The sequence below is a fragment of the Molothrus ater genome, chromosome 5 (genome assembly GCF_012460135.2).
Source record: "Molothrus ater isolate BHLD 08-10-18 breed brown headed cowbird chromosome 5, BPBGC_Mater_1.1, whole genome shotgun sequence".
NCBI lineage: Eukaryota > Metazoa > Chordata > Aves > Passeriformes > Icteridae > Molothrus > Molothrus ater.
In genome coordinates, this window is record NC_050482.2 from 316,415 (window position 1) to 341,609 (window position 25,195).

Genomic DNA, 25,195 nt, shown 5'->3' on the forward strand with positions numbered 1-25,195 from the left:
GGGGGGCCATAGGGTGCTTACAGGGGCTGCAGGTGGTGTCGTGCCCCCCAGTCCCAGGGGGAGGGAGGGGACAAGGCACAGCTGGGGGTGCAGAGCCCAACCTGGGCCCCAAAGAGCAGCAGCGCCATCAGGTCTCAGGGTCCCTGTCCCCAGCCCCTGGCAGTCACCCCGTGTCCCCCCTCACCCCTGCAGGGCTGGAGCTCCCCATCAGTGTCACAGCTCAGGTCGGGTCTCAGCCCCAAGCGCCGGGGGTCTTGGGGGTCCCCTATCGGCGGGGGGGTCGGACCCGGGGGGATGGAGCCGGGGTCCCCCCCGGTCCTCGTCACCTCCAAGCCGCCGAGCCCCACGTTGCCCCCGTCCCTTCCGTCCCTCCCTCCGTCCATCCGTCCCTCTGTCCCTCTGTCCCTCCGTCCGTCCCTCCGGGCCCCGGGGAGGGGGCGCTCGGGGAGCGGCCCCCCCCCCCCGCTCCACAAGCCCCGAGCGGGGCTGCGGGGAGGGGGAGGAGGAGGAGGCGGCGGGAGGGAGGGAGGAGGAAGAGGAGGAGGAAGCGGCGCATCCCGCATCTCCCCCTCCCCGCGCACAAAACCGCTCCGGGGCGGCCGCACCGGCCGAAGCGGGGCCGGCGGGGGCCCCTCCGGAGAGCGGCGGGTGGGTGGGTGGGTGGGGGTGCGGGGGGGCGCGGGGGGGTCTGTGCGGAGCCGGGATGCGTCAGCAGGAGCAGCGGGAGCGGCGGCAGCAGCAATCCATCCGCGCTCGCACTGAAGGACAAAAGGATGAGCCAGCCGCCTGCGCGGCTGCTTCCCGCACCGCCCGCACCGCCCCGCACCGCACCGCCCGCACCGCCCGCACCGCCCCGCGCGGCCCCCGCCACCGGAGGATGCCCGCCGGCACCGCGACCGCCACCGCTGTCACCGCCGCTGTCACCGCCACCATCGCCCCGCGCCGCCGCTGAACGCGACACCCACGCGGGGACGCGGGAACGACACGCGGGAGGGGACGGGACGGGACCCCCCCGCCCCGCCACCAGCGCAGCCGCCGCCGCTACCGGGAGGTGCCCCCGCCGGCATCTCCCCCCCCCCACGCCGACGCCCTTTCCTCCCCCCCGCTCCCTCCCCGAACCGCGTTTTTCCCTCTCCCGGGGGGGGCTCCCCGCGATTTATTTATTTATTTCGGCCTATTTTTAATCTTTATTTTCCTGTTTTATTTTTAGGTTTCGTCCGGGTTGTTTGGGTTTTGGGCTTTTTTTTTTTTAATATTTTGAATTTTTATTTTTAGTTTTTCATCTGATTTTAGGCTTATTTTAACTTTTATCCTCATTTCCGTTCCTATCTTGATACGATTTTATTTTAGATTTTTATTCCGTTTTTACCTCCTTTTCCATTTCCCTTTCCTGGCCAATTTTTTTTTTTTTTTTTTCCCATTCCCATTTCCCTCCCCGTTTTTCATTTTTTTTTTCCACTTTTTCTCTCCTCCGCTCCCTCCCCTTTTCCCAATTCTTCCTTTTCTCCCGGCTTCTTTTTTTTTAATTATTTCCTTTTTCGCCACTTTCCCCGCGTTCCCCCCCCGCCGTTTCCCCGCGGCCTGGGGGGGGGCGGCCATGCGGGCCCCGCCGAGCCCCCCGGGCCGGCCCCACGGGCGGAGGTGCGAGGCCGCGGGGTTGGCCGCGCTCGGGGGCTGCCGGGCCCCCGCTTAGCCGGGCCGGCCCCCCCCATCCTGCACCGCAGCCTCCAGGAGCCATTTTGTCTTTTTTTTTTTTTTTTTTTTTGGGAGCCGGCCCCCCCCCCCCCCCCCTCGGTCCCGCGCCCCCCGCGCTCGCCTCGAGCCCCCCCGGACCCCCCGATCCCCCTTCCCCAGGTAGGTACTGGCGAGCGGGGCCGGGCGGGGGGGGTTCCTTCTCCTCCTCTCCCCCCACCCCCCCCCCTCCCAGCTCCTACCGCTGATTTTCCCCCCCCCCCCCCCTTAAATTTTAATTTTTCCCTCCTCAAACCCCTCTCCCCTCGGAGCCTCCCCCCGACCCCGGCACCCCGACCCCCCCCTCCCCTCCGGCCGGCAGGGCCCCCCAGCTCGTGGGAGCCGGGAGAGGGGGGGGCCCCGAGCCCGTTCTCCTGTTCTCGCCGCCATCCCCAGACGATGGTGAATGATGAACGTGCCACACCATGAAGCTCTTGTGGCAGGTAACTGTGCACCACCTCCGCCGCCACCGCCGCCACCGCACCTGGCCGGGGCTCCTGGCCGCCTCCCTGACCCTGCACGCGTGGCTCCTGGCCACGGCCGCCGCCTCGCCGGGCCCCCAGAGCTGCCCCTCCGTGTGCTCCTGCAGTAACCAGTTCAGCAAGGTGGTGTGCACCCGCCGCGGCCTGGCCGAGGTGCCCCCCGGCATCCCCTCCAACACCCGCTATCTCAACCTCATGGAGAACAACATCCAGATGATCCAGGCGGACACGTTCCGCCACCTGCACCACCTGGAGGTGCTGCAGCTGGGCAGGAACGCCATCCGGCAGATTGAGGTGGGCGCCTTCAACGGCCTGGCCAGCCTCAACACCCTGGAGCTCTTCGACAACTGGCTGACGGTGATCCCCAGCGGGGCCTTCGAGTACCTGTCCAAGCTGCGGGAGCTGTGGCTGCGCAACAACCCCATCGAGAGCATCCCCAGCTACGCCTTCAACCGCGTGCCCTCCCTCATGCGCCTCGACCTGGGCGAGCTCAAGAAGCTCGAGTACATCTCCGAGGGCGCCTTCGAGGGCTTGTACAACCTCAAGTACCTCAACCTGGGGATGTGCAACATTAAGGACATGCCCAACCTGACGCCCTTGGTGGGCCTGGAGGAGCTGGAGATGTCGGGCAACAACTTCCCCGAGATCAAACCGGGCTCCTTCCACGGGCTCAAATCCCTCAAAAAGCTCTGGATTATGAACTCGCAGATCAACCTGATCGAGCGCAACGCCTTCGACGACCTGACGGCGCTGGTGGAGCTCAACCTGGCCCACAACAACCTGTCGTCCCTGCCCCACGACCTGTTCGCCCCGCTGCGCTACCTGGTGGAGCTGCACCTGCACCACAACCCCTGGGACTGCGACTGCGACATCCTCTGGCTGTCGTGGTGGCTGCGGGAGTACATCCCCACCAACTCCACCTGCTGCGGCCGCTGCCACGCCCCGCTGCACATGCGGGGCCGCTTCCTGGTGGAGGTGGACCAGACCTCCTTCCAGTGCTCGGCGCCCTTCATCATGGATGCGCCCGCGGACCTCAACATCTCGGAGGGGCGCGTGGCCGAGCTGCGCTGCCGGACGCCCTCCATGTCCTCGGTGCGGTGGCTGCTGCCCAACGGGACGGTGCTGAGCCACGCCTCGAGCCACCCGCGCCTCTCCGTGCTCAACGACGGCACCCTCAACTTCTCGCACGTGCTGCTGACCGACACCGGCCTCTACACCTGCATGGTGACCAACGTGGCCGGCAACTCCAACGCCTCGGCCTTCCTCAACGTCAGCACGGCCGAGCTCAACACCTCCAACTACAGCTTCTTCACCACCGTCACGGTGGAGACCACCGAGATCTCCCCCGAGGACGTGTCCCCCAAGTTCACCAAGCCCGTGCCCACCACCTCGACGGGCTACCAGCCGGCCTACACCACCACCACCACCGTGCTGGTGCAGACCACGCGCCCGCCCAAGCAGGTGGCCGTGCCCACGGCTGACGCCGGCGACAAGCTGCAGACCAGCCTGGACGAGGTGATGAAGACCACCAAGATCATCATCGGCTGCTTCGTGGCCGTGACGCTGCTGGCCGCCGCCATGCTCATCGTCTTCTACAAGCTCCGCAAGCGCCACCAGCAGCGCAGCACCGTCACCGCCGCCCGCACCGTGGAGATCATCCAGGTGGACGAGGACATCGCGCCGGCCACCGCGGCCACGCCCGCGGCCGCCCCGGCCGGTGGGGCAGGGGAGGGGGCCGTGGTGCTGCCCAACATCCACGAGCACCTCAACTACAACACCTACAAGGCCGGACACGGCGCCCACTGGACAGAGAACGCGCTGGGCAACTCCCTGCACCCCCCCGGGACCACCCTGGCCGACCCCTATTTAATCCAGACCCACCCCAAGGAGAAAGTTCAGGAAACCCAGATATGACTCTTTTTTGGGGGATTTTTCCTGCTTTTTTTTGGGTCGTCGTCCCCCCCCCCTCCAACCCCGGCCCCGAATTATTATAAACGCAATAGATGCACAAAAGCAGAACTCCAAAACGAAGGAAACCCAGGAGAATTCCTCAATACTAAGGAAAACCAGGAGAATTCCTCAATAATAGACACAACTTTTGTACAGGGGGGGGAGAGACTCTTTTTCGTGTACATGCTTCTATAGCCAACCTCGGGGCCGAGAAGAGCAGCAGATTCTATTAAAATTTAACGAAACCCACCCAAAACTCCTACAAAAAACCACTATTTTCTAACTCGCAGGTTCTATTTAAACACAAAAAGAAACAAACCAGGAGAAACAGAGGAGGAAAAAAATAATCGGTAATAAGAGGAAAAATCCCCGTGCTCGGGGACGAGCGGCGGTGCCGTGGCGCGGGGGGACACGGGGGACGCCGGAGCGGTGGCGGGAGCTGTCGGGGTGTTTCTGGGGGGGTTCGGGGTGTTTTTGGGGGTTATTTGGGGGAGGGGGTGAGGTCGGCCCCCCCACCCCGCGGCGCTGCCCTTGGCCACGCGCCGGCGGCTCCGGCGTCACCGGAGCGGGATCTCGGCCCCGCGCCAAGACCTTCCCAATGCAATAAAGGAATGGATTTTGGGGGGTGGGGGGCTCGGGGGGGGGCGGGGGGCGCAGCCTGAGGGCTGGGGATGGACGTCTGCAATGTATTCAAGCAAAAAATTCCTCAAAAACCCACGGGAAGGGGGGAAAACCCCGCAAGCGCCTGGGGGGGTGGTTTGGGGGGGGTATCTGGGGGAGGGGGAGAGCGGGTGCCCCCCCGCTTTGCTCTGCACCCCCTTTCCCACGGTGTTTGTCACCCCCCCGGGCCTCCCGGACCCCCCGGCACAGGGCTATGGCTCCTGGGGGGCTGGGGGGGCCCCCACGGGAGACCTGACCAATGATTGTAACCACCTTCACTAAAAATGGCATTTTTAGTCCTTTTATTTGATTGGGGGGGAGGTGTGGGAAACACCCCCCCCCCCGTCCCCGGGAGGGGGTGACAATGGGGACACCCCCCCCAAGGGCTGCTCATGGAACGGGGAGGGCTGGGAGAAATTAAGGGCTTGGGGAGGGGGGGGAGGTGACAATGGGGGGGCCACCAGCATCGGAGGTGGCGCCGGGGGGGGGTCCCGGTGGGGACCCCAAGTGCCTCGTGGGGGTCCTGAGGGGATGAGGGGGTTGGAGGGGTCGGGCAGCAGCGATGGGGGGGCCCCCCGGTTGCTCGGGCACTAGAATTACTTTAGTTTCTTGTTTTAGCTTTAAAATGTTCTTGGAGGGGGGGGGGGGGCAAAGCTGAGCTAAAATTTAGGGTTTGGGGGTGTCCGGAGGGGCGGGGGAGGAAGGCGGGAAGGAGATGCAGAAGTTCCCTCTCGGGCTGTAAACGCTGGAAGGATCCGACTGTACCGCGAATCCAACAAAAAAAAAAACAAGTGTATTTTTGTATTTTAATAAATATTGTTCCAAATTTGTAACGCCGAGTGCCCGAGGGGTTAAACGGGGGCGCTCGGGGGGGCCGCGGGGGCCCCCCCTCCCCGCCAGCCTCAAAGGGGTTTTTTGTCCTCTCAGCAGGAAAAGCTTTGGAAAAATCGCAGAGCGGGAAAGGGAGATGGAGGGAGAGGATGGAGGAGGGGAGGGGGCGAGGACAACTGGGGGTGACAACAAGAACTGGGGGGAACATCGGGGTGACAAGAACTGAGGGGGGCTAAAATTAGGGGGTGACATTGGGGTGATGAGGATTGGGGGGCGGGACATGGAGGGTGACATGGGGGGACAATTACAGGGTGACACTGGGGGGAGTGATGAGAATCGGGGGGTGACAGCAGCAGGGGGGCACTGGTGGGGGGGGACAGTGGGACCCTGATGTGGGGCTGGGGGCGTTGGGGGTGACACCCCAGGCTGGGGGTTCCCGGCTGGAACTGGGATTGGAGGGAGGGAGGAGGGATTGGGATCAATCAGGGGCACTTCCCTTGCCCAGGAGGGACAGGGGGACAGCAGGACCCCCCCTCTGAGGGGACAGTGGGATCACTGAGCCTGAGGGGACAGCAGTGTCTCCCATTCTGTGAATGGGGACACTTTGAGGGGACACCAGGAGCCTTGGCTGTCTGGGGACATTGGGACCTCCAGGCGGGTGACAGGACACTGGGACCCCAGCCTGGACACTGGGTGCCACCCCCAGGACAAGGGGTGTGCTAGGCACTGGTGGTGGGGACAGGGACACAGGGACAAGGGACACAGTGCAGGGACACAGAGTGTCCCTGTGGCGGTGGGAACATAGGGACCTTGGATAGTACCAGTGTCCCCAAGGTGCCACCACCACGTCTGGGGGACTGAGCCCCTCCCGCAGTCACCACACAGCTGTCAGGGTTCAGTGTTGGGATTTGGAAGATTTTTAGGATTTTTGCTATTTTTGGCGGATCCGGGTCAGTTTGTCCCAAAATCGTATTCCTGCTTTTCCCTTAATTCCTGAATTTTCCCACCCAAGCCAATCTGGGAATGCCAACACGTCCTGTTCATCCTGGGGTATGAACCCCCCGTCCTCCCTGTGCTGGGGACAGACAGGAGTGATCCCAAAAATCTTGGGAATGCTGCAGGGGGCTGGAGGGATTTGTGGATTTTATTAGCACTGATTTTAGCCCAAAATTAGAGCAACTAAGTTAATCATCATCATCATTATCCCATCCTAATCCTGATCTTGATTTTGATCCTGATCCTCAACCTCATCCTCATCCCCATCCCATCCCATCCCATCCGCATCCCACCCCATCCTATCCCCAACCCCTCTGGTTCTGGACCCCCCCCATCCTGCCAGCTCCCACTTTCAGGAATTCCATCATATCCATCTTGCTAAGGACAACCCCTGTGGCACCCTGGAGCACCCCCAGGTCTTTCCCTGAATGATTCCTTCGGACCAGGGTGGGAATCAGGCCCTGAGATGTGGGGAAAGGCAAATACTGACAAATTAAATCCAGGGATTTTTAGGGAATGACAGGGAAGTCCCCATGGCAGCAGGATTTGGAGTTCTGCTCATGCCTCCTCCGGCATTGGTGGCTCTGGAGGGAGTGGGGTGAGGTGGGATGTGGGACAATGCAATGGGACACAGTGAATGCTCCAAGCACAGGGCTGGGATTGGCCCTGGGATTGGGATTTGTGCTGGGATCACTGCTGGGATTGGGATTGACTGTGGGATCAGGGTTTGGATTGGTGCTGGGATTGGAGTTGGGATCAGTGCTGGGATCAGTCTGGGACTGGGATTGGGATCAGCGCTGGAATCAGGGTTGGGATTGGTGCTGGGATTGGAGTTGGGATCAGTGCTGGGATCAGGCTGGGATTAGGATTGGGATCAATGCTGGGATCAGGCTGGGATTAGGATTGGGATCAGTGCCGGGATTAGGCTGGGATCAGGGTTGGGATCAGCACTGGGATCAGGGCAGGACTGACCCCCTGGGAATCCACATCTCCAGCAGACAAAAGGCACTGGAACATGTGGGGGGGCCGGGGCAGTTTCCCACATTCCCGGAGAAATGCTCCTGCAGCTCCTGCAGGATCGGCACGGCCGCGGAGGAGCCGAGGGGCTCCCGGGGGTCCCCTGGGCCCTTGCCGGGCGCTGCGGGAGCCGCGATCCCGCCGGAGCATCCCAGCACCCCCTGCCCCCCACGCTGCGGGGCCGGTTCGTCAGCGGCGGCTCCGGGCCCGTGAGTCAGCAGCAGCCGGAGCCGCTGGATAAAAATATCCCACGGCTGTGGGGGTGGGCAGGGACTCGGCTGCCGGCGGGAACGCGGCCGGGGCCACCGTGGGAACCGCGGGGACCCGCACCGGGACCCGCAGCCGGAGCCGGGAATCGGCCTGGGCGGCATCCCGGCTTCCCACGGCCTCCCTGCCACGGCATTCCTGCCCTGCATCCCGAGATCCTGCCCTGCATCCCGAGATCCTGCCCTGCATCCCCAGCTCCTGCCCTGCATCCCGAGATCCTGCCCTGCATCCCGAGATCCTGCCCTGCATCCCCAGCTCCTGCCCTGCATCCCGAGATCCTGCCCTGCATCCCGAGATCCTGCCCCGCATCCCCAACTCCTGCCCTGCATCCCCAGCTCTGCCCTGCATCCCGAGATCCTGCCCTGCATCCCGAGATCCTGCCCTGCATCCCCAGCTCCTGCCCCGCATCCCGAGATCCTGCCCTGCATCCCCAACTCCTGCCCTGCATCCCCAGCTCCTGCCCTGCATCCCCAGCTCCTGCCCTGCATCCTGAGATCCTGCCCTGCATCCCCAGCTCCTGCCCTGCATCCCGAGATCCTGCCCTGCATCCCGAGATCCTGCCCTGCATCCCCAACTCCTGCCCTGCATCCCCAGCTCCTGCCCTGCATCCCCAGCTCTGCCCTGCATCCCCAGCTCCTGCCCTGCATCCCCAGCTCCTGCCCTGCATCCCCAGCTCCTGCCCTGCATCCCAAGTCCCTGCCCTGCATCCCCAGCTCTGCCCTGCATCCCGAGATCCTGCCCTGCATCCCCAGCTCTGCCCTGCATCCCCAGCTCTGCCCTGCATCCCCAGCTCCTGCCCTGCATCCCCAGCTCCACGTGGCCTCTCCACCGCCACGTTCCTGGGCAGCAGCCCATCTTCCCACGGCCTCCCCACGACATTCCCGGGAAGCGTCCCGGCTTCCACGTGTCCTCCCTGTCACAGCATTCCTGGGAAGCAGCTCCGGCTCCATCTGGCCTCCCTGCCACGCCATTCCCGGGCAGGTGCAGCGCCTGAGCCTCCGGAATGTGCCGAGGCAGCGGAGCGAAGCCCTTGGGATGCGGGTCAGCAATTCCCGGCAGCGCGAGATGCTGAGCAGGGAGGGGGACGACTGCAGTGTCCCCGTGTCCCTGTACTCCTGTGTCCCTGTTCCTCCATGTTCCTGTATCCCTGCACCCCCGTGTCCTCGTGTCCCTGTGTCCCTGTTTCTCCATGTTCCTGTATCCCTACAGCCCTGTGTCCCTGTGTCCTCATGTCCCCGTGTCCCTGTTTCTCCTCATTCCTGTATCCCTACACCCCTGTGTTTCCCTGTCCTCAGGTCCCTGCATTCCCATGTGCCTGCATCCCTGTGCCCCTGTGTCTCTGCATTCCCACACCCCCATTTTCCCGTGTTCCCATGTCCCTGTGTCCCAGCATTCCACGTCCTTATGTCCCTATGCCCCTGCATTCCCATGTCCCCACAGCTGGCACCACCGGCCTGCAGCTGCTGCCACATCTGGATACACACCCACATCTGGACCCACACCCGCATCTAGGTATACAGCCACAACTGCACCTGTGTCCACCACATCTGCACCCATGGCAACATCTGGATCCAGAGCCACAGCTGTCACCATGCCCACAGCTGCATCCATGTCAACATCTGCATCCCTGCCCACATCTGGATCCATGCCCAAAACTGCAGCTGTGTCCACATCTGCATCAACCGTGTGTGCAACCACAGCCACATCTGGATCCATAAATCCCATCTGGATCCATAATTCCCATCTCTATCCATGCCCACATCTGCACCAGTACCAACATCTGGACATTCAGTCCCTGAATTTTGGCTCAGCAGGACTGACAGTCGGGGGGGAAGGATCCGGTATCCACCTCGGAATTGTGAATCACGGAAAAATTACCCAAAATGGGCCCCGAGCTCCGGAGCTGCAATCAGGGAAATCACAGGAGTTCCAGGGAATTTTAATATTTGGAGACATTAATGGGAACAGCTTCAAACAGGGGGATCCATCCGGAACCCAACCCCACATCCAACCTCACATCCATCCTGCACCTGCCCAGCGCACTCTCAGTATCCCCTGGGATCTCCTGGATCTCTCAGTATCGCCTGGGATTTGCTGGTGACACCTCGGATCTCTCAGAAGCACCCGGGATCTCTCCATATCCCACAGGACACTCCTGGTATCCCCAGGATCTCTGGGTGCAGCTGACAGCCGCTGCCCCCGGATCCCCCCGGATCCCCCCGGACCCCCCGCGCCCGGCTCCGGCCGTACCTCCCTCTGCAGCACGAGCTCCTTGGTGAAGAGCGTGGCCTCCTCGCTGAAGGGCTCCCCCTCCTGCGTCAGCCCCGGCACGTTCCGGGCACCCCGCGGGCACTCGATCCCTGCAGGGAAACCGGGAAGGGTCAGCGCTTGGGAACGGCAACCTGGGAAGGGCACCCCGGGAATGGTCAGGGCCTGGGAACGGCAACCCAGGGAAGGGCTGGGAGGGAAGGGGATACTGGAAACAAGGGAGATGTGAGCAGCTCCAGTAGGGTCCAGGGGTGGCATGGCTGTGGGACAGGCTGGGACAGTCTGGGATGGAGACAGAGGGACAAACAGGGATAGGGACACGGGGACGAACAGGAATAGGGACATGGGGATGTGTCCGCAGGGAAGGGGACTCAGGGACAAACAGGAATAGGGACACAGGGACAAAAAGAGATGGGGATGCAGGGGCAAGCAGGGATGGGGACACAGGGATGTGTCCGCAGGGATGGGGACTCAGGGACAAACAGGGATGGGGACACAAGGAGACAGGGATGGGGACACAGGGACACATCCAGCCCCCCACCCAGATCCCTCTGTCACAGCCGCTCCCCTGCCCCCTTCTCCCGCTGCCCCCGGGATCCCCCTGCTCCAGCTCAGAGCACAGGGAAGTCCTGCATTATTAATGATCATTTACATAATTTGCATAATGAATGAAGTGCCGGGAATACAGCTCCAAGCTGGAGCCACGAGTGAGGAGGTGACACATCCCCAGGGCCATGTCAGTGTCACCAACACCCAGGGACACAAGGACACAGATCCTGCCCAGAGCCCATCCTGAGGGACAATATCCCTGTGCCACCAGATCCTTCCCCATCCTCATCCTCATCCCCATCCTCATTCCCAGCCCTGTTGTATCCCCATCCCATCCCAGTCCCCATTCCCAGGTCGTGCTGCCTCCAAAGGAAGCCATTTCCAGGGAATCCAGCAGGAGCTTCCCAGCCCTGTCCCTGCCCTTCATGGCACACACATCCTCTGTCCCCAGAAATGGGGACGGAAAGGGGGATTTCTGGAAAAGGGGAATTCTGGGAAACACAGCAGAATGTAGGATGGGGAGCAGGAAATCCCGGGATCTTTGTTCATTATTGGGAACCATCAGGCTCCCCCAAGATCTGGGATCACCCCAGGATTCTCCTTCCAGCACTGGGTGGGCTCTGGCATGGCTCTGATCCCAACCCTGGCTCTGATCCTGACCCAGCACTGATCCCAAATTTTTCCAGAAGGAGCATCCACCAGTGCTGCATTGGGAATGGGAATGAGGGGCTGGAGCTGCCCGTCCTCCTCCATGGAAGGGGCCAGGGGGGCTCATGGGCCACAATGGAATTCTTTCCCTCAAAATAACAAGGGATGAGCTGAGGAAGCAGCAGAATCCTTAAACTCTGCCAGCTCCCAGCTCCTCGGGGCTGGGATCCCGCTCCAGATCCTCTCCGGCCTCTGACGCTTCCCAAGCCCACCTGAGGGAAGGTTCTGGAAGAGGGAAAGCTCTGAGGGCTGGGCTGGGCGCGCTCATCCCCCCAGGAACGCTGGCGGGAGCGGGGAGGGGACGCTTGGCACCCGGAAAAGTTCTCCAGCACTTTAAAAATAGCAGCTAATCCCGAATCCGCGGCTGTGCCGCGCTTCCCGGGAAGCCGTGACGGATTAATGAGGGATGCGGCTGGAAGTGCTGCAGCCACCGCGCTCCCCTGGGCTTCCCAGAGAATTCCAGCACAATCCTGCCCAGCCAGGGCCAAGGCTGGGATGGAGGGGGCGGCTCTGGGGCTGCTCCCATCCCGGAATCAGCCCCGGAGGGATGGGGGCAAGAATTCCGCAGCATCCCGGAGTACCCTGCGGCATCCTGAGCATCCCAAGGTATCCCGCAGCGTCCCATGGACATTCCAGAGCATTCCTGGTGCCCCACAGCAGCCCTGGGATATCCTGAAGCATCCCAGGGGCATTCCACAGCATCCCAGAGTATCCCACAGCATCCCTGCAGGATCCTGCACCAGGATTCCAGGAGAAATTCCTCCCTGGCCCTCAGTGGGAACAGACAGAACAGATCTTTCAGGGAGAATCCCTTGGAGCAAGGACCCTTCCAGCCTTGATTCCAGGGATTTGAGCACTTTGCCCCCTCGCTGTGCCAGAGCCACAGCCGGGATCGGGATCTGGGATGGCTCTGGGCCGGGATCAGCTGTGCCGGGGCCGAGCGCCAGGGATCGATCAATCTCCCACAGGATTTATGGATTTTGGGAGCAGGGGAGGTGAGCCGGAGGGAGGGCACACCCAGGAACTGCGGGAGTGGGACTGGAATGCCGAGGATCCACTCCGGATCCCGGCGGGAGCAGCACTGGCACAGCCCCACGTTGGGAATGCTCACAGGGAAAAGCCCCGGATTGCCATCCCCGCCTCCCAATCCCGCAGCTCCCAGGGAAGATTTTGGACCCCTTGGAGCCACTTGGCCACTCCAACATCCCCAGAGGTGCCCCCTCATCCCTCGGGAATCCTCCCTATCCCAGCCCCCGCTCCGGGAAGGCGTCAGGCTCCGGAGTTTTGCCGGGAGAGAGGAATTTGGGATTAAACCGGCGCCTGTATTTGCACATATTTATAGTGCTCTGACGGATCTATTTTAGCTGGAAAGCCGGGATGAGCTCCCTCGGGAGCATCCCTGGAGTCACATTTTAAGGGACTTGGCATCTCTTTCTGGTGCTCATTTGCATTTGATATCCATAAAAAAGGCAGGCGTTGATAAAAGGCGGATATTTATCCTATTCCTGGCTTGGCAGAGGAGGGTTGGGAATGGCACCGGGGAGAAATCCAACAAAAAACAGGGAAAATAAAAGCCAGAAGGTCCCACCAGGATCATGGGATTCTATGGGATGGGATGGTCTTGGGGATGCATCCCTTCTAGAACAGAGCAGGGTGGAGCAGGATTCCCAATGGAGCAGGAATTCCCATGGAGCAGGAATCCCAATGGAGCAGGACCACAGAGCAGGAATCCCAATGGAGCAGAAATTCCCATGGAGCAGGGATCTCCAAAGAGGAGAACCACGGAGCAGGGATGCCCATGGAGCAGGGACTCCCATGGAATAGGGACTCCCCTGTGGAGCAGGGATCGCAGCACCAGGAGACATCCCAGCATCACTGGGAGTAGGGATGGAGCCCCCACTTCCCAAAGGCCATCCCAGTGCCAGTGTCCATGAGGGACAGAGACAGGACACATTCCCAACTCTGGGAACAAAGGGATGGACAAAGAATCCCTGACTCCATCCTTGCTCCCCCTAGGATAAACACTTCCACCTTTCCCAGTGTTTGATCCTAGGATTGAATCCTTTAAATGCTGATGGAATTCCGCCTCATCCTCATCCCCATCCTCATCCCATTCCCATCTTCATCCCCACTCTCATTTTGATCCTCATCCTATCACCATTCCCATTCCCACTCCCATTCCCATTCCCATTCCCATTCCCATTCCCATTCTCATCCCCATCCTACTCCTCATTCTCAATCTATCCTATCCCCATCCCCATCCTGGCATTCCCTCCCTTCTCCCCAGTTTGTGCTTCCCTACCTGCTCCCAAGTTTTTTGGGTGGGATCACCCTCCCCAGTCCCAACCTCCCCCACCCCTCCCAGCCTGGCCTGAGGGAGCTCCAGCGTTAATTGTGACCACTCATCCCGGGATGTCCCAGTCCAGGGAATGTTCCCACGCCAGCCCAGGGGATGTTTCAGTGCTGATGCCCAGAACCCAGAGGCGCCAATCCCAGAACCCCACAGTGCCGATCCTTGGATCCCAAGGTGCCAATCCCATGGTGCTGATCTCAGAACCCCACAGTGCTGATCCTGGAATCCCGCAGAGCCGATTGTGGGAACCCTGCAGTGACAATCCCGGGACCCTGTGGTGCTGATCCCAGGAACCCCATGGTGCCAATCCCTGGAACTCCGCAGTGCCAATCTGGGAACCCCGCAGTGCTGATCCCAGAACCCCGCGGTGCTGGTTCTGGGAACCCTGCAGTGACAATCCTGGGATCCCACGGTGCCAATCCTGGGAACCCCACGGTGCTGATCCCGGAACCCCGCAGTGACGATCCTGGGATCCCACAGTGCCAATCCTGGGAACCCCACAGTGCTGATCCTGGGAACTCTACGGCACCAATCCCAGGAACCCCATGGTGCCAATCCTGGAACCCCACAGCACTGATCCCAAAACCCTGCAGTGCTGATCCCGGGAACACCGAGGTGCCGATCCTAGGAACCCCATGATGCCAATCCCGGAACCCCACAGTGCTGATCCCAGAACCCCGCAGCGCCTCTCCTGGGATCCCATGGCACCAATCCCGAGATCCCACAGCGCCAGTCCTGGGAACCCTGCAGTGCTGATCCCGGGAACCCCATTATGCCAATCCCAGGATCCCACGGTGCCGATCCCGGAACCCCACGGTGCCAATTCCAGGAACCCTGCAGTGCCGATGCCGTGGTGCCAATCCCAAATCCCTGCAGTGCCAATCCCGGGATCCGGCGGTGCTCCCGGCTCCGTACCTGCGAGCAGGAAGGTGATCAGGCAGGTTTCCTTGGGCAGGAAGAGCTTGAGGCGGGAGCCGCTGAACACGTACTCCACCACGGCCTCGGAGCGGCCGGCGCGCTGCAGGAAGGGCAGGAACTGCTTCGCCTTCTGCGTGTCCTGCGGGAAAACGGGAATTCAGGGACCCCGGAACCCCCACGTGCGGGGCCGGGAGCGGGGGCTGCTCCTGTCCCTGTGACAGCTGGGGTGTGACATCTGGGCACGGAGCTGAGCGCTTCCAGCTGGGAATGGGCTGTGCGCCCCAAGCACAGCCCAAATCCCAAATATATCCCAAAACACATCTCCAAATACATCCAAAAATCCCAAATACATCCCAAATATATTCCAAAATGCATCCCAAATCCATCCCAAAATCCCAAAAATACTCCAAAACACATCCCAAATGCATCTCAAAACACATGTCAAAATACATCCAAAAATCCCAAACACATCCCAAAACAAATCCCTAATGCATCTCAAAACAAATCCCAAATACATCCCAAAATGCATCCCAAACATATCCCAAATCCATCCCCAAATCCCAAAAATACTCCAAAGCACATCCCAAAATGCATCCCAAACATATCCCAAATCCATCCCCAAATCCCAAAAATACTCCAAAGCACATCCCAAGTACATCTCAGAACACATCTCAAAATACATCCAAAAATCCCAAATCAATCCCAAAATTATCCCAAAACACATCCCAAATACATCTCAGAACACATGTCAAAATACATCCAAAAATCCCAAATAGATCCCAAAATAAATGCTAAATATATCCCAAAACACATCCCAAATACATCCCAAATCCAGCCAAAATGCATCCAAAATTCATGCCTAAACCCATCCCCTAATCCATCCCAAATACCCCCCAAAGCCCATCCTTTCCCCCCGCACAGGGCAGCTGCCTGGATCAGCAGGACAGATCCAGCCCCATTTCCCCATTTCCCCATTTCCCCCATCCCTAACAGAGCATCCCATCACTCCCCTTTCCCAGGATCTGCCCCTCCCCATCCCAGCATTGAAGGGCTCCACAGAAATCCTCAAAAATATTAATTAATTGAGGAGAACGTAATGAGCTCTGCTGGGAGGTGTGGGGATCCCCAGATTCCCTCATCAGAGCGGGGCAATCCTGGATTCCCACTGGCATTTCTGGTTCCCAGGCTATGGGGCAACTCCCGGTTTATTTATCCAAGGAAAAAAGGGAAAACCCCCCCAAGGAACTCCCAAAACAACGGCACGTGTGGGTTTTATCCCGCTTGATGTCCTGAGGAATTCCCGCCCATCCCATGTGCCCGAGGGGATGGATCCTTACTCCAGAGATGTCGGCCACCCTGTGGATCGGCACCTCCTTCTTGCTGTGCAGCCCCTTCCCGTTCTTGATGGCCCTGGAGAGGAGAGGGAGTGCTGGGAATCAGCTCCTGCTGCAGCAGGATGGGAGCTGGAGCCTCCCCTGCGCCCGCCGGGACACCCGGGCTGTCCCAGCCATGGAACAAGGGGAATGCCACAGATGGAAGGCACTGAACGCAGGGAAAACCAGCGGGATGCTGGAGCTGCTGCCAGATCCAGGCCCAACGCTGGACTCGGATCCAGATCCTTGTCTCGGCACAAGGACGCAGGGCTGGGATGTTCCCCTGGGATGTTCCCTTGGGATGAGGCCACCAAGCTCTCTGTCCCCACCTGGAGCCTGGAGTGTTCCCTCGTGCCCCAGGGCCTGGCCTGGAGGGTTGGGAAAGGCTGGAGTGTGCCAGGATTCTGGCAGAGCCAATGGTCTGGGGTGTGATTCCAGGCTCTCTGAAGAGCTGGGAATGCTGAATGGATCCCCCGAACTGCTCCAGGCCCTGCACCACAACCTCATCCCAAATCTCAGGGTATCCCATTCCTGCTGCTCCTGGCATGGTCCCAGAGCTGCCGGCTCCTCTGCCTGGTGCCAGCACAATCCTGGATTTGGGATGTGCCAAAGCTCCCAATGGCATGGATGAGCCACCTCCACCACCTGATCCACTCCAGGATCAGGCAGGAACATCCAGCACCTCCACCTGGGGCCATCCAGGCTGAGCCCCAACCCTGGAGTGTGGCTCTGGCTCCAGGTGCCACATCCTGGCCCCATATCCGGTTCCAGGTGCCAAATCCCAGTCCCACATCTGGCTCCAGGTGCCACATCCCAGTCCCACATCTGGCTCCAGGTACCACATCCCAGCCCTACATCCAGCCCCAGGTGCCACATCCCAGCCCTACATCCAGCTCCAGGTGCCACATCCCAGCCCTACATCCAGCCCCAGGTGCCACATCCCAGCCCTACATCCAGCCCCAGGTGCCACATCCCATGCCTGTATCCCGGTGCCCCCTTGGCAGCTCTGAGCTGCTGACTTCCTGCCAGGCTTCCCAAAAGGCACATTCCAGGCGCTGGGAAGGAGCCTGTGAGCAATCTGCCGGCCGCCCACCGCCCGGGCACGGCTGGGTGGGAGCGGGAGCAGCTCTCTCCGGATCGATCCGCCTTTTCCCAGCAGCCAGCCCTGCCCGGCGAGGCGCCGCAGCCCCCTCCAAGCTGCTCTTCCCGGCTCTCGGCATCGTGCCGGGATCTGCTGCCAAGGAGGAGCTGAGATCCCACCATCCCCGCCGGGCTCAGCCGCCACGGAGCCGCCTCCGGAGGGAGCGGGGCCGGGCAGGGAAGGGCGTCCATCGCCATTCCAGCGGGAGCCTGGGATGAGGGACAGGGACATGAGGACACCTGGGGGGCTCCTGGGGCTGGGAATGGAGTGGACATGGGGGGCACCGGGATATGGGATCCTCTGCATGGGGAGCTGGGCTGTGCACACCTGGATCTGGCGTACCCGAGACACAGCTGGGGACAGACAGGTGCCCAGGGGACACAGCTGCAACAGGACAGAGGGACATGGGCAGCTGTGTGCGGGAATCACCTCAAACCACAGGGACAGGGCAGGGGGACACAGGACAGGGGACACAGGACGTGACAGGGAGAGCACAGGGGACCCCTCAGAGCCCCCCAGCCCCGCGCTCACCGGGCCTCAGCTGCCAGCAGCTCATCGTAGTGCGCCGAGCGCTGGTCGTCGTCCTGCCGGTAGCGCAGCACCGTGGCCAGGCCCTTGCTGACCAGCGCCTCCGCGATGTTGCTGGGGGAATGGGATGGGATCGGGGTGGGAATGGGGCAGGGAGATCCCAGTCCCATCCCATCCCAGTCCCATCCCATCCCACCCCAGTCCCATCCCACCCCAGTCCCATCCCATCCCAAGGGAAGGCCTTGGAGTGACACATCCCAGCTCTCTGGGCACAGAGGGGGACCCAAGCTGGGCTCATGCCACAGGGAGAAGCCTCCCAGGAGCACCCCAAAAATCTCACCCCAAAACTCCCCTCCCACCCCAGCCCAAACGCAGCAGGCTCAGCATTCCCAGCCCACAGGAGCCTCCTCCTGGACTTCCCAATCCCGTCACTATTCTCCAGGAGCAGGGGGTAGGCACTGGTTTGGAGGGGGGAGCGCCACCCCCAGATTCCCCCCAAAAACTGAGGGGTGATGGCCCCCAGCCCACAGGAATTTCCTTGATTCCACCATCCCACTTTTTTTCTGGGAAATAATTTGGGCACCAATTTGGGGGGGTTGGGACAGGGAGACCCCCCCACCCCTATTTCCACGGGAAGGGGCTGGGAGCAGCCTCTCCCAGTGAACTGGGATTTCTGGGATCAGCAAGAGGGGCCTGTGCCAGGCAGGGGTGAAGCCATCACATTCCACTGCTTTAAGCAAATCCATGAATTCTCCTTCGCCAGCACTTCCCTAATTCTCCTCCAGTCACCGCCCCCCCACACTAATTCCCTCAGTATCCCCAAAAAAAGAGGATCTGTCCAGAGGATGGAGGGACTGATCCCTTCCCAAATCCCGGGTGTGCCCCTTCATGAGTGGGGGGAAGGGCAAATCCAGCACCGGGAGCCGAAATTAGGTCTCGGAGCAGGGGGAGGAATCAAAAAATTCGGGATTGGCAAGAGACAGAATCGCTGCAGCCGGAGCAGCTGCGGCAGCCTGGGAATGCTGAGCACTGGGAATGGGCATCCTGGGAACAGGCAGCTCGGGAATGGGCACCCCAGGAACGGGCACCCTGGGAATGGGGACCCTGGGAATGCTGGGGAAGGAGCAGGAGCTGGGGGAGGCCAGGGAAGGGCCAGGGAGGCTCCCAGCGCTCCCTGACATTCCCCATCCCAGACATCCCACTCCCCACCCCAGTCAAATCCTGCTCCTCATCCTGAACACACCTCACCCCATCCCAGCTGCATCCTGGAAATGGGTGTGGAAAAGTGTCCCCTCCCTGGGCCACTGGAGAGCCCGGAAGCTGGAGCATTCCCAGCACTCCCAGCCGTGAAATTTGGCTACTTCCCAGTGCCAGAGCACTTCACTGGGCTGGATATCCCGGGAAAAGCCCAAATTCTTTCGGGGTTCAGAAGTTTTAAGGCTCAGAATTCCCACGGGGACTGATCCTGGTGCCCAGGGAAGGAGGGCAAGGGGGAGGGAGGCAGGGATAATGGCTCAGAGAAGGAATTCCAGCACATGAATTCCAGACCCTGCTCCAGCCTGGCTCCCTGGGAGGAACCCCCCCATTCCCACCTCCCAGCAAAGCTCTGAAATGGAGCTGGAGCTGGGGCCTGGAGGGAAGGAGCGTCCCCCAGTTAATCCCAGATCCCAAATTAAAGACTGGGAATATGATGGGAAAAATCTCCTTAGCCTGAAAAATGCCCATTAGGGAACTTCAAGCCAAAAATGTCAATTTTTAAGCTCCTCCCACGTTTCCTTTCCCAAAGGAAGTTTTGGAAGGGTTTCATCCCACCTGAGGTGGTGCCCAGCATGGATCGGGATCAGGATCGGGATCAGGATCAGGATCAGGATCAGGGGTACCAAACCCATCCCACCCCCTAAACATCAAATCATCCCAAACTGCAGCATCCAGCCCCACTGCCCCCAGGGAAGGGATCTCCCACTCCTGCCGGGAATTGCACCTGGAATTACAGCACAGGGTGCTCCTGAAATATGGGGTTAGGGATTTCTAGCTTTTTTTTTTATGGGGGATGATGTAGGATGCTGTGGGATGCTATGGAATTGTCCAGGATGCTGTGGAGAGCTGTGGGATGCTCTGGGATCCTAAGGGATGCTCGGGGATGCTGTGGAATGCACCAACATTTCTAGGGCAGGGATCAGGCCCAAAACTTGGAGGAGATGGAAGGGAGAAGTGGGATGGAGGGATCCTGGGATGCAGGGGGTGACACAAGGAGGGGTAGACAGGGATGCAGGAGGGAAATGGGCAGGATGCAGCCAGGGATAGAGGCTGGGAGATGAGCAGGGATCCGGGCAGTGATCCAGCAGGGATCCAGGCTGGGAGATGAGCAGGGATCCAGCAGGAGAAGCTGGGTTTGTTCTCCAGCCCCCCCAATCCCAGTGCCTGGAGCTGGGATTGGGGCTGCAGCTCCTGCCCTGGCTCCCGCCCCGGCACCGCCGTGCCCAGAATCCCAAGCAGGCTCAGCCCAGCCCAGATGCCGGGCAGACACTCCAGGAGGACAAGCCAGGCTTTATTCCCTGCTCCATCCCAGCCTGGCAAAGGCCTCGGGACACAGACCCTGCTCTGTTCCACCCCCGGCATCCCGGGATGCAGCACCGGGAATGGCACAGGCACTGAGGAACATCCTGGGATACAGTACAGGGAATGGCACTGTGCAACATCCCAGGAATGGCCCAGGCACTGTGGAACATCCCGGGAATGCAGGGGCAGCTCTCCCAGCGCTGGGATTAGGGAGCAGGAGAAGGCAGCTCTCCCAGGTTTTGCAGGGAAGGGAAGGAAGGGAAGTGCAGCTCTCACAGCCCCTGGATCAGGGAGGGAAAGGCAGCGCTGCAGCGCTTTGGGCGCTTTCCAAAATAGCTGCTACCGGGAAAAAAAACTGGGAAAGCAACCAAGGGCCTATGACAAATCCTCCCTACGCAGCTCCCGGAGCCACTGCCAGCCAGAGGCTCGGCCTATCCACAGGGATGTGCCAGAGGCCTGGCCTATCCACAGGGATGTGCCAGAGGCTCGGCCTATCCACAGGGATGTGCCGGAGCCTCGGCCTATCCACAGGGATGTGCCAGAGGCTCGGCCTATCCACAGGGATGTGCCAGAGGCTCGGCCTATCCACAGGAATGTGCCAGAGGCTCGGCCTATCCACAGGGATGTGCCTGAGGCCTGGCCTATCCACAGGGATGTGCTGGAGCCTCGGCCTATCCACAGGGATGTGCCAGAGGCCTGGCCTATCCACAGGGATGTGCCAGAGGCTCGGCCTATCCACAGGGATGTGCCAGAGGCTCGGCCTATCCACAGGGATGTGCCAGAGGCTCGGCCTATCCACAGGGATGTGCCAGAGGCTCGGCCTATCCACAGGGATGTGCCAGAGGCCTGGCCTATCCACAGGGATGTGCCAGAGGCCTGGCCTATCCACAGGGATGTGCCAGAGGCCTGGCCTATCCACAGGGATGTGCCGGAGGCTCGGCCTATCCACAGGAATGTGCCAGAGGCTCGGCCTATCCACAGGAATGTGCCAGAGGCTCGGCCTATCCACAGGGATGTGCTGGAGGCCTGGCCTATCCACAGGGATGTGCCAGAGGCCTGGCCTAGCCACAGGAATGTGCCAGAGGCTCGGCCTATCCACAGGGATGTGCCAGAGGCTCGGCCTATCCACAGGGATGTGCCAGAGGCCTGGCCTATCCACAGGGATGTTCCAGAGGCTCGGCCTATCCACAGGGATGTGCCAGAGGCTCGGCCTATCCACAGGGATGTGCTGGAGGCCTGGCCTATCCACAGGGATGTGCCAGAGGCACTGGCACCCCGTGCCCTGAGGGGGAAAAATCACAAATTCTGGCTGAGGGGAAGCTGCTCTGGAACACTCCCCACTCCTGAACCTTCTCATGGAGAAGGGAAATCAGGGAGGGGTCCCTTGGGAAGGACAAACATCCCGGGATACACAGCAGGGATTAATCCTCCAAAGCCACTCCCGAGGCAGCCGGATGGGGGGAACCTGATCCCAATATCCCCCAAAACTGATGCAGCTGTGGGGGGGCAGGTGTGGGGGGTCCAGGCAGCAGCATCCCAATGTATCCCACAGAATCCAACGCTGGGATGCCGGGAATGGAGGCTGATCCCAGGCCAAGTGGGGAGCGAGCCACCCTCTGACCCCACAGAGCCCTGGCAGGGTGGGAATGCCAGGTGGGAATGCCAGGCGGGCAGGGCAGAGGCCGGGGAGGACTCACATTCCGCCGATGGAGACGGTGGCACAGGTGCGCTCCGAGAAGGCCGGCACGGTGTCGGTGGCGCTGCTGGCGGGGCGGATATAATCCACGGAAACGTTCACCTGGAAAAGGGAATGGCTCAGGGCTGGCACTGCCCGGCCCCTGGCCAGGGCCCAGATCAGACAGCCTGGCCCTCATCCTCATCCTCTCCATGCCCAAACCTCTGAGATCAGCCAGACAGGCTGTCATCCCCATCCCATCCTCATCCCCATCCTCTCTGTGCCCACATTCCCACTGCCAGTCTCCAGGCCCTCTCTCCATGCCCAGGGAATGGAGCTGTTTCCCAGCGGCTCTGGCACCACCAGAGCTCCCAGGCACAATAAACCAGGAGCTTCCAGGCAGGACAAGATCCCAGCTGGGATCCCAGCACCTGCCAGGAGTCCCCAGAGCTCCATGGGGATCCCAAGGTGCAGTGGCCCCGGCAGTTCCCGGTTTTTGGACACGACATTCCCGCCAGGACAGGAGGACGGGAGCGGTGCGGATGCCCCAGAACCAGGGTCTCCAGGAGGGATGGGAAGGGCTGGGGCAGGGCAGGGAGCATCCCGAGCCTGGAATCCCACAGTGCCCCCACAACTCTGACACAGCGGGGAGGGATTGGGACAATGCTGGCACCTGCTGGGATCCCAGACAGAAACTGGGAACACCTCGGGGGCAGATCCTGCTGGATGCATCACCTCCCACAGCACCAGGGTTGGGGTGAGATGGGACATGCAGGGATCAGGGAATCCTGGAATGGGTTGGGTGGGAAGGGACCCCAGAGCCCCTGCAGTGCCAGCCCTGCCATGGCAGGGACACCTCCCACTGTCCCAGGCTGCTCCAGCCCCAGTGTCCAGCCTGGCCTGGGGCACTGCCAGGGATGCAGGGGCAGCCCCAGCTGCTCTGGCAATCCCAGCCCAGCCAGGAATTGCTCATTGCCAAGATCCCATCCCTGGCTGCCCTCTGGCACTGGGAGCCATTCCCTGGGTGCTGTCCCTGCAGGCCTTGGCCCCAGTCCCTCTGCAGCTCTCCTGGAGCCTCTTTAGGCCCTGCAAGGTCCCCCCTGAACCTTCCCCCCCTCAGGGTGGACCCCCCAGCAGTTCCCAGCACCACATCCCACATCTGCAGGCACCATTTCCATGAAAATCCCACCCAGTCCCACCCCTCTGCTTCCCCAGGGAAGCTCCATCCTCGATGCTTTCCTGGTATCAGCTGGAACACCCCAAGGCTCTGGGATAGAGGAGGTGACACTGGGGTGACAGGGGGGCGATGTGGGGATCTTTGGGGACATCCCAGTGCTGCTGCCTCGGGGCTGGACCTGGCCCCTCTGGACTTTTCCCAGGCCCATCCCCGCTCCTTTTCCTGTTCCTGTTCCTGTTCCCGTTCCGCATGGCCGGAGCCGCGCTGAGCCAAAGGCAGCCAGACAGGCGAGGCAGGAGCATCCCTGAACCCCTCCAAAGCCTCGGCTCATCCCGAAAATCACTCATTAAACCAACATCAAAATGCAAAAAGGGCCAGAGCGTCTGGCAGGGCGCCGAAGCCGCGGCTTTTCCGTGCGGAGAGGGGGCTCCGGCAGGAAAGAGCCAATTAAGGGGAGCGGTTACAGCGATTCCTCGCAGCAAAGCTCCCGTCGGAACCACTGGAGGGGAAAAAGAGACGCCGATTACTCCGAGAGGCAGGTTGGGAATTCAGCTGCTCCAGGGCTTTTGAGATGTCTGGCTCAGGAGCGGCTGGCGTGGGAAACACCTGGCTGGGGATGCGGCACCGGGAACGGGGAGAGGCGGCGGTGGAGCAGCCGGGGGGAACAGGGGATCCCGGGGCTCGGGGAGGAGTCACGAGAGACTGGGATGGGATCATGGGATCATGGGATCATGGGATCATGGGATCATGGGATAATGGGATGGGATAATGGGATCATGGGATAATGGGATCATGGGATGGGATCCATAGGATGGGATGGGATCTATAGGATCCATGGGATGGGATGGGATCCATGGGATGGGATCCATAGGATCCATGGGATGGGATGGGATGGGATGGGATAATGGGATGGGATCCATGGGATGGGATGGGATGGGATGGGATGGGATGGGATGGGATGGGATGGGATGGGATGGGATGGGATGGGATGGAGTGGGATGGAGTGGGATGGGATGGGATGGGATGGGATGGGATGGGATGGGGGCACCCCTCAACAGGAAAGCCCTCTATTGTGTCCCACTGTGTCGCGCTGCATCAGATGTGCCCACGGGCAGGAAGGCTCCACAGAGGGATCTGGACAGGTGGGATCCATGGGATGAGGACAATGGGATGAGGTTCCACAAGGCCAAGTGGAGCCCTGGCACAGGGTGTGGCTGCCCCTGGAACCCTGGAAGTGCTCAAGGCCAGGCTGGACAGGGCTTGGAGCCACTCAGGATAGGGGAAGGTGTCCCTGCCATGCAGGGCTGGAACCGTTCCATGATCCCATGAAGTTCCATGTCCCCCTTTGGATCACACCAGCCCCATGGAACGCTCCAGACACAGAAAGCTGGGAAAGGCCCTGGGGGTGCCGCTCAGCTGGAGGGACACGGAGCTGCAGGGACAATGCCCGGGATCATCTGAGGGCAGGCTGGGCTCCATGTGACACCAGACGTGGCACTGGCACCCCACAGCCCTGGCACTGGGGACAGCAGGCAAAGCATTCCCGGGATCCAAGGGCGACATGCCCGTGGAGGGGCCGGGAAGGGCTGGGGGTGCAGGGACCCCTGGCACCCCCGGGCTCCGCTCCCCCCGGAGCAGCCGGAGCCGCGCCTGGGCGGCTTTCCAAGGTCAGCTGCAGTCAGGGTGGATTAAATCACTCCAGCAGCTCCGCTCCCGGGAGCACATCCAGCCCAGAAGAGCGGCACCGCGCGGGCTCCGAGCGGCCACCGCCGCCAATGTCACCCACAGGGACCCGGAACCCACGGGGACCCAGAGCCCATGGGGACCCAGAACCCATGCGGACCGTGCACCCACGGGCACCTGGAACCCACGGGGACCCAGAACCCACGAGGACCCAGAGCCCATGGGGACCCGGAACCCACGGGGACCGTGCACCCACTGGGACCCGGAACCCACGGGGACCCAGAACCCACGAGGACCCAGAGCCCATGGGGACCCGGAACCCACGGGGA

General features: G+C 61.2%; 2 protein-coding genes across 2 annotated transcripts in view; one reads left to right on the top strand and one right to left on the bottom strand.

The window, feature by feature from the left end:
- The window catches only part of LOC118697883 (staphylococcal nuclease domain-containing protein 1), an 81,743-nt gene that overhangs the window by 6,043 nt on the left and 50,505 nt on the right, over positions 1-25,195 (bottom strand). Inside the window, exons 12-16 of the mRNA XM_036400879.2 lie at positions 22,029-22,129; positions 17,776-17,886; positions 16,068-16,140; positions 14,728-14,869; positions 10,185-10,294 (exon numbers count right to left, since the gene is read on the bottom strand). Coding sequence (XP_036256772.1) covers positions 10,185-10,294; positions 14,728-14,869; positions 16,068-16,140; positions 17,776-17,886; positions 22,029-22,129 — 537 coding nt within the window. The remainder of the gene's footprint in view (positions 1-10,184; positions 10,295-14,727; positions 14,870-16,067; positions 16,141-17,775; positions 17,887-22,028; positions 22,130-25,195) is intronic.
- Positions 1,845-4,635, top strand: LOC118697884 (leucine-rich repeat-containing protein 4). Its single transcript, XM_036400880.2, has one exon. The coding sequence runs from the start codon at positions 2,157-2,159 to the stop codon at positions 4,125-4,127; it is 1,971 nt and encodes a 656-aa protein (XP_036256773.1). The 5' UTR covers positions 1,845-2,156; the 3' UTR covers positions 4,128-4,635.

Bases quoted from the DNA above. Each gene is read 5' to 3' on its own strand.
- LOC118697884 (XM_036400880.2), top strand. From the start codon at position 2,157: ATGAAGCTCTTGTGGCAGGTAACTGTGCACCACCTCCGCCGCCACCGC.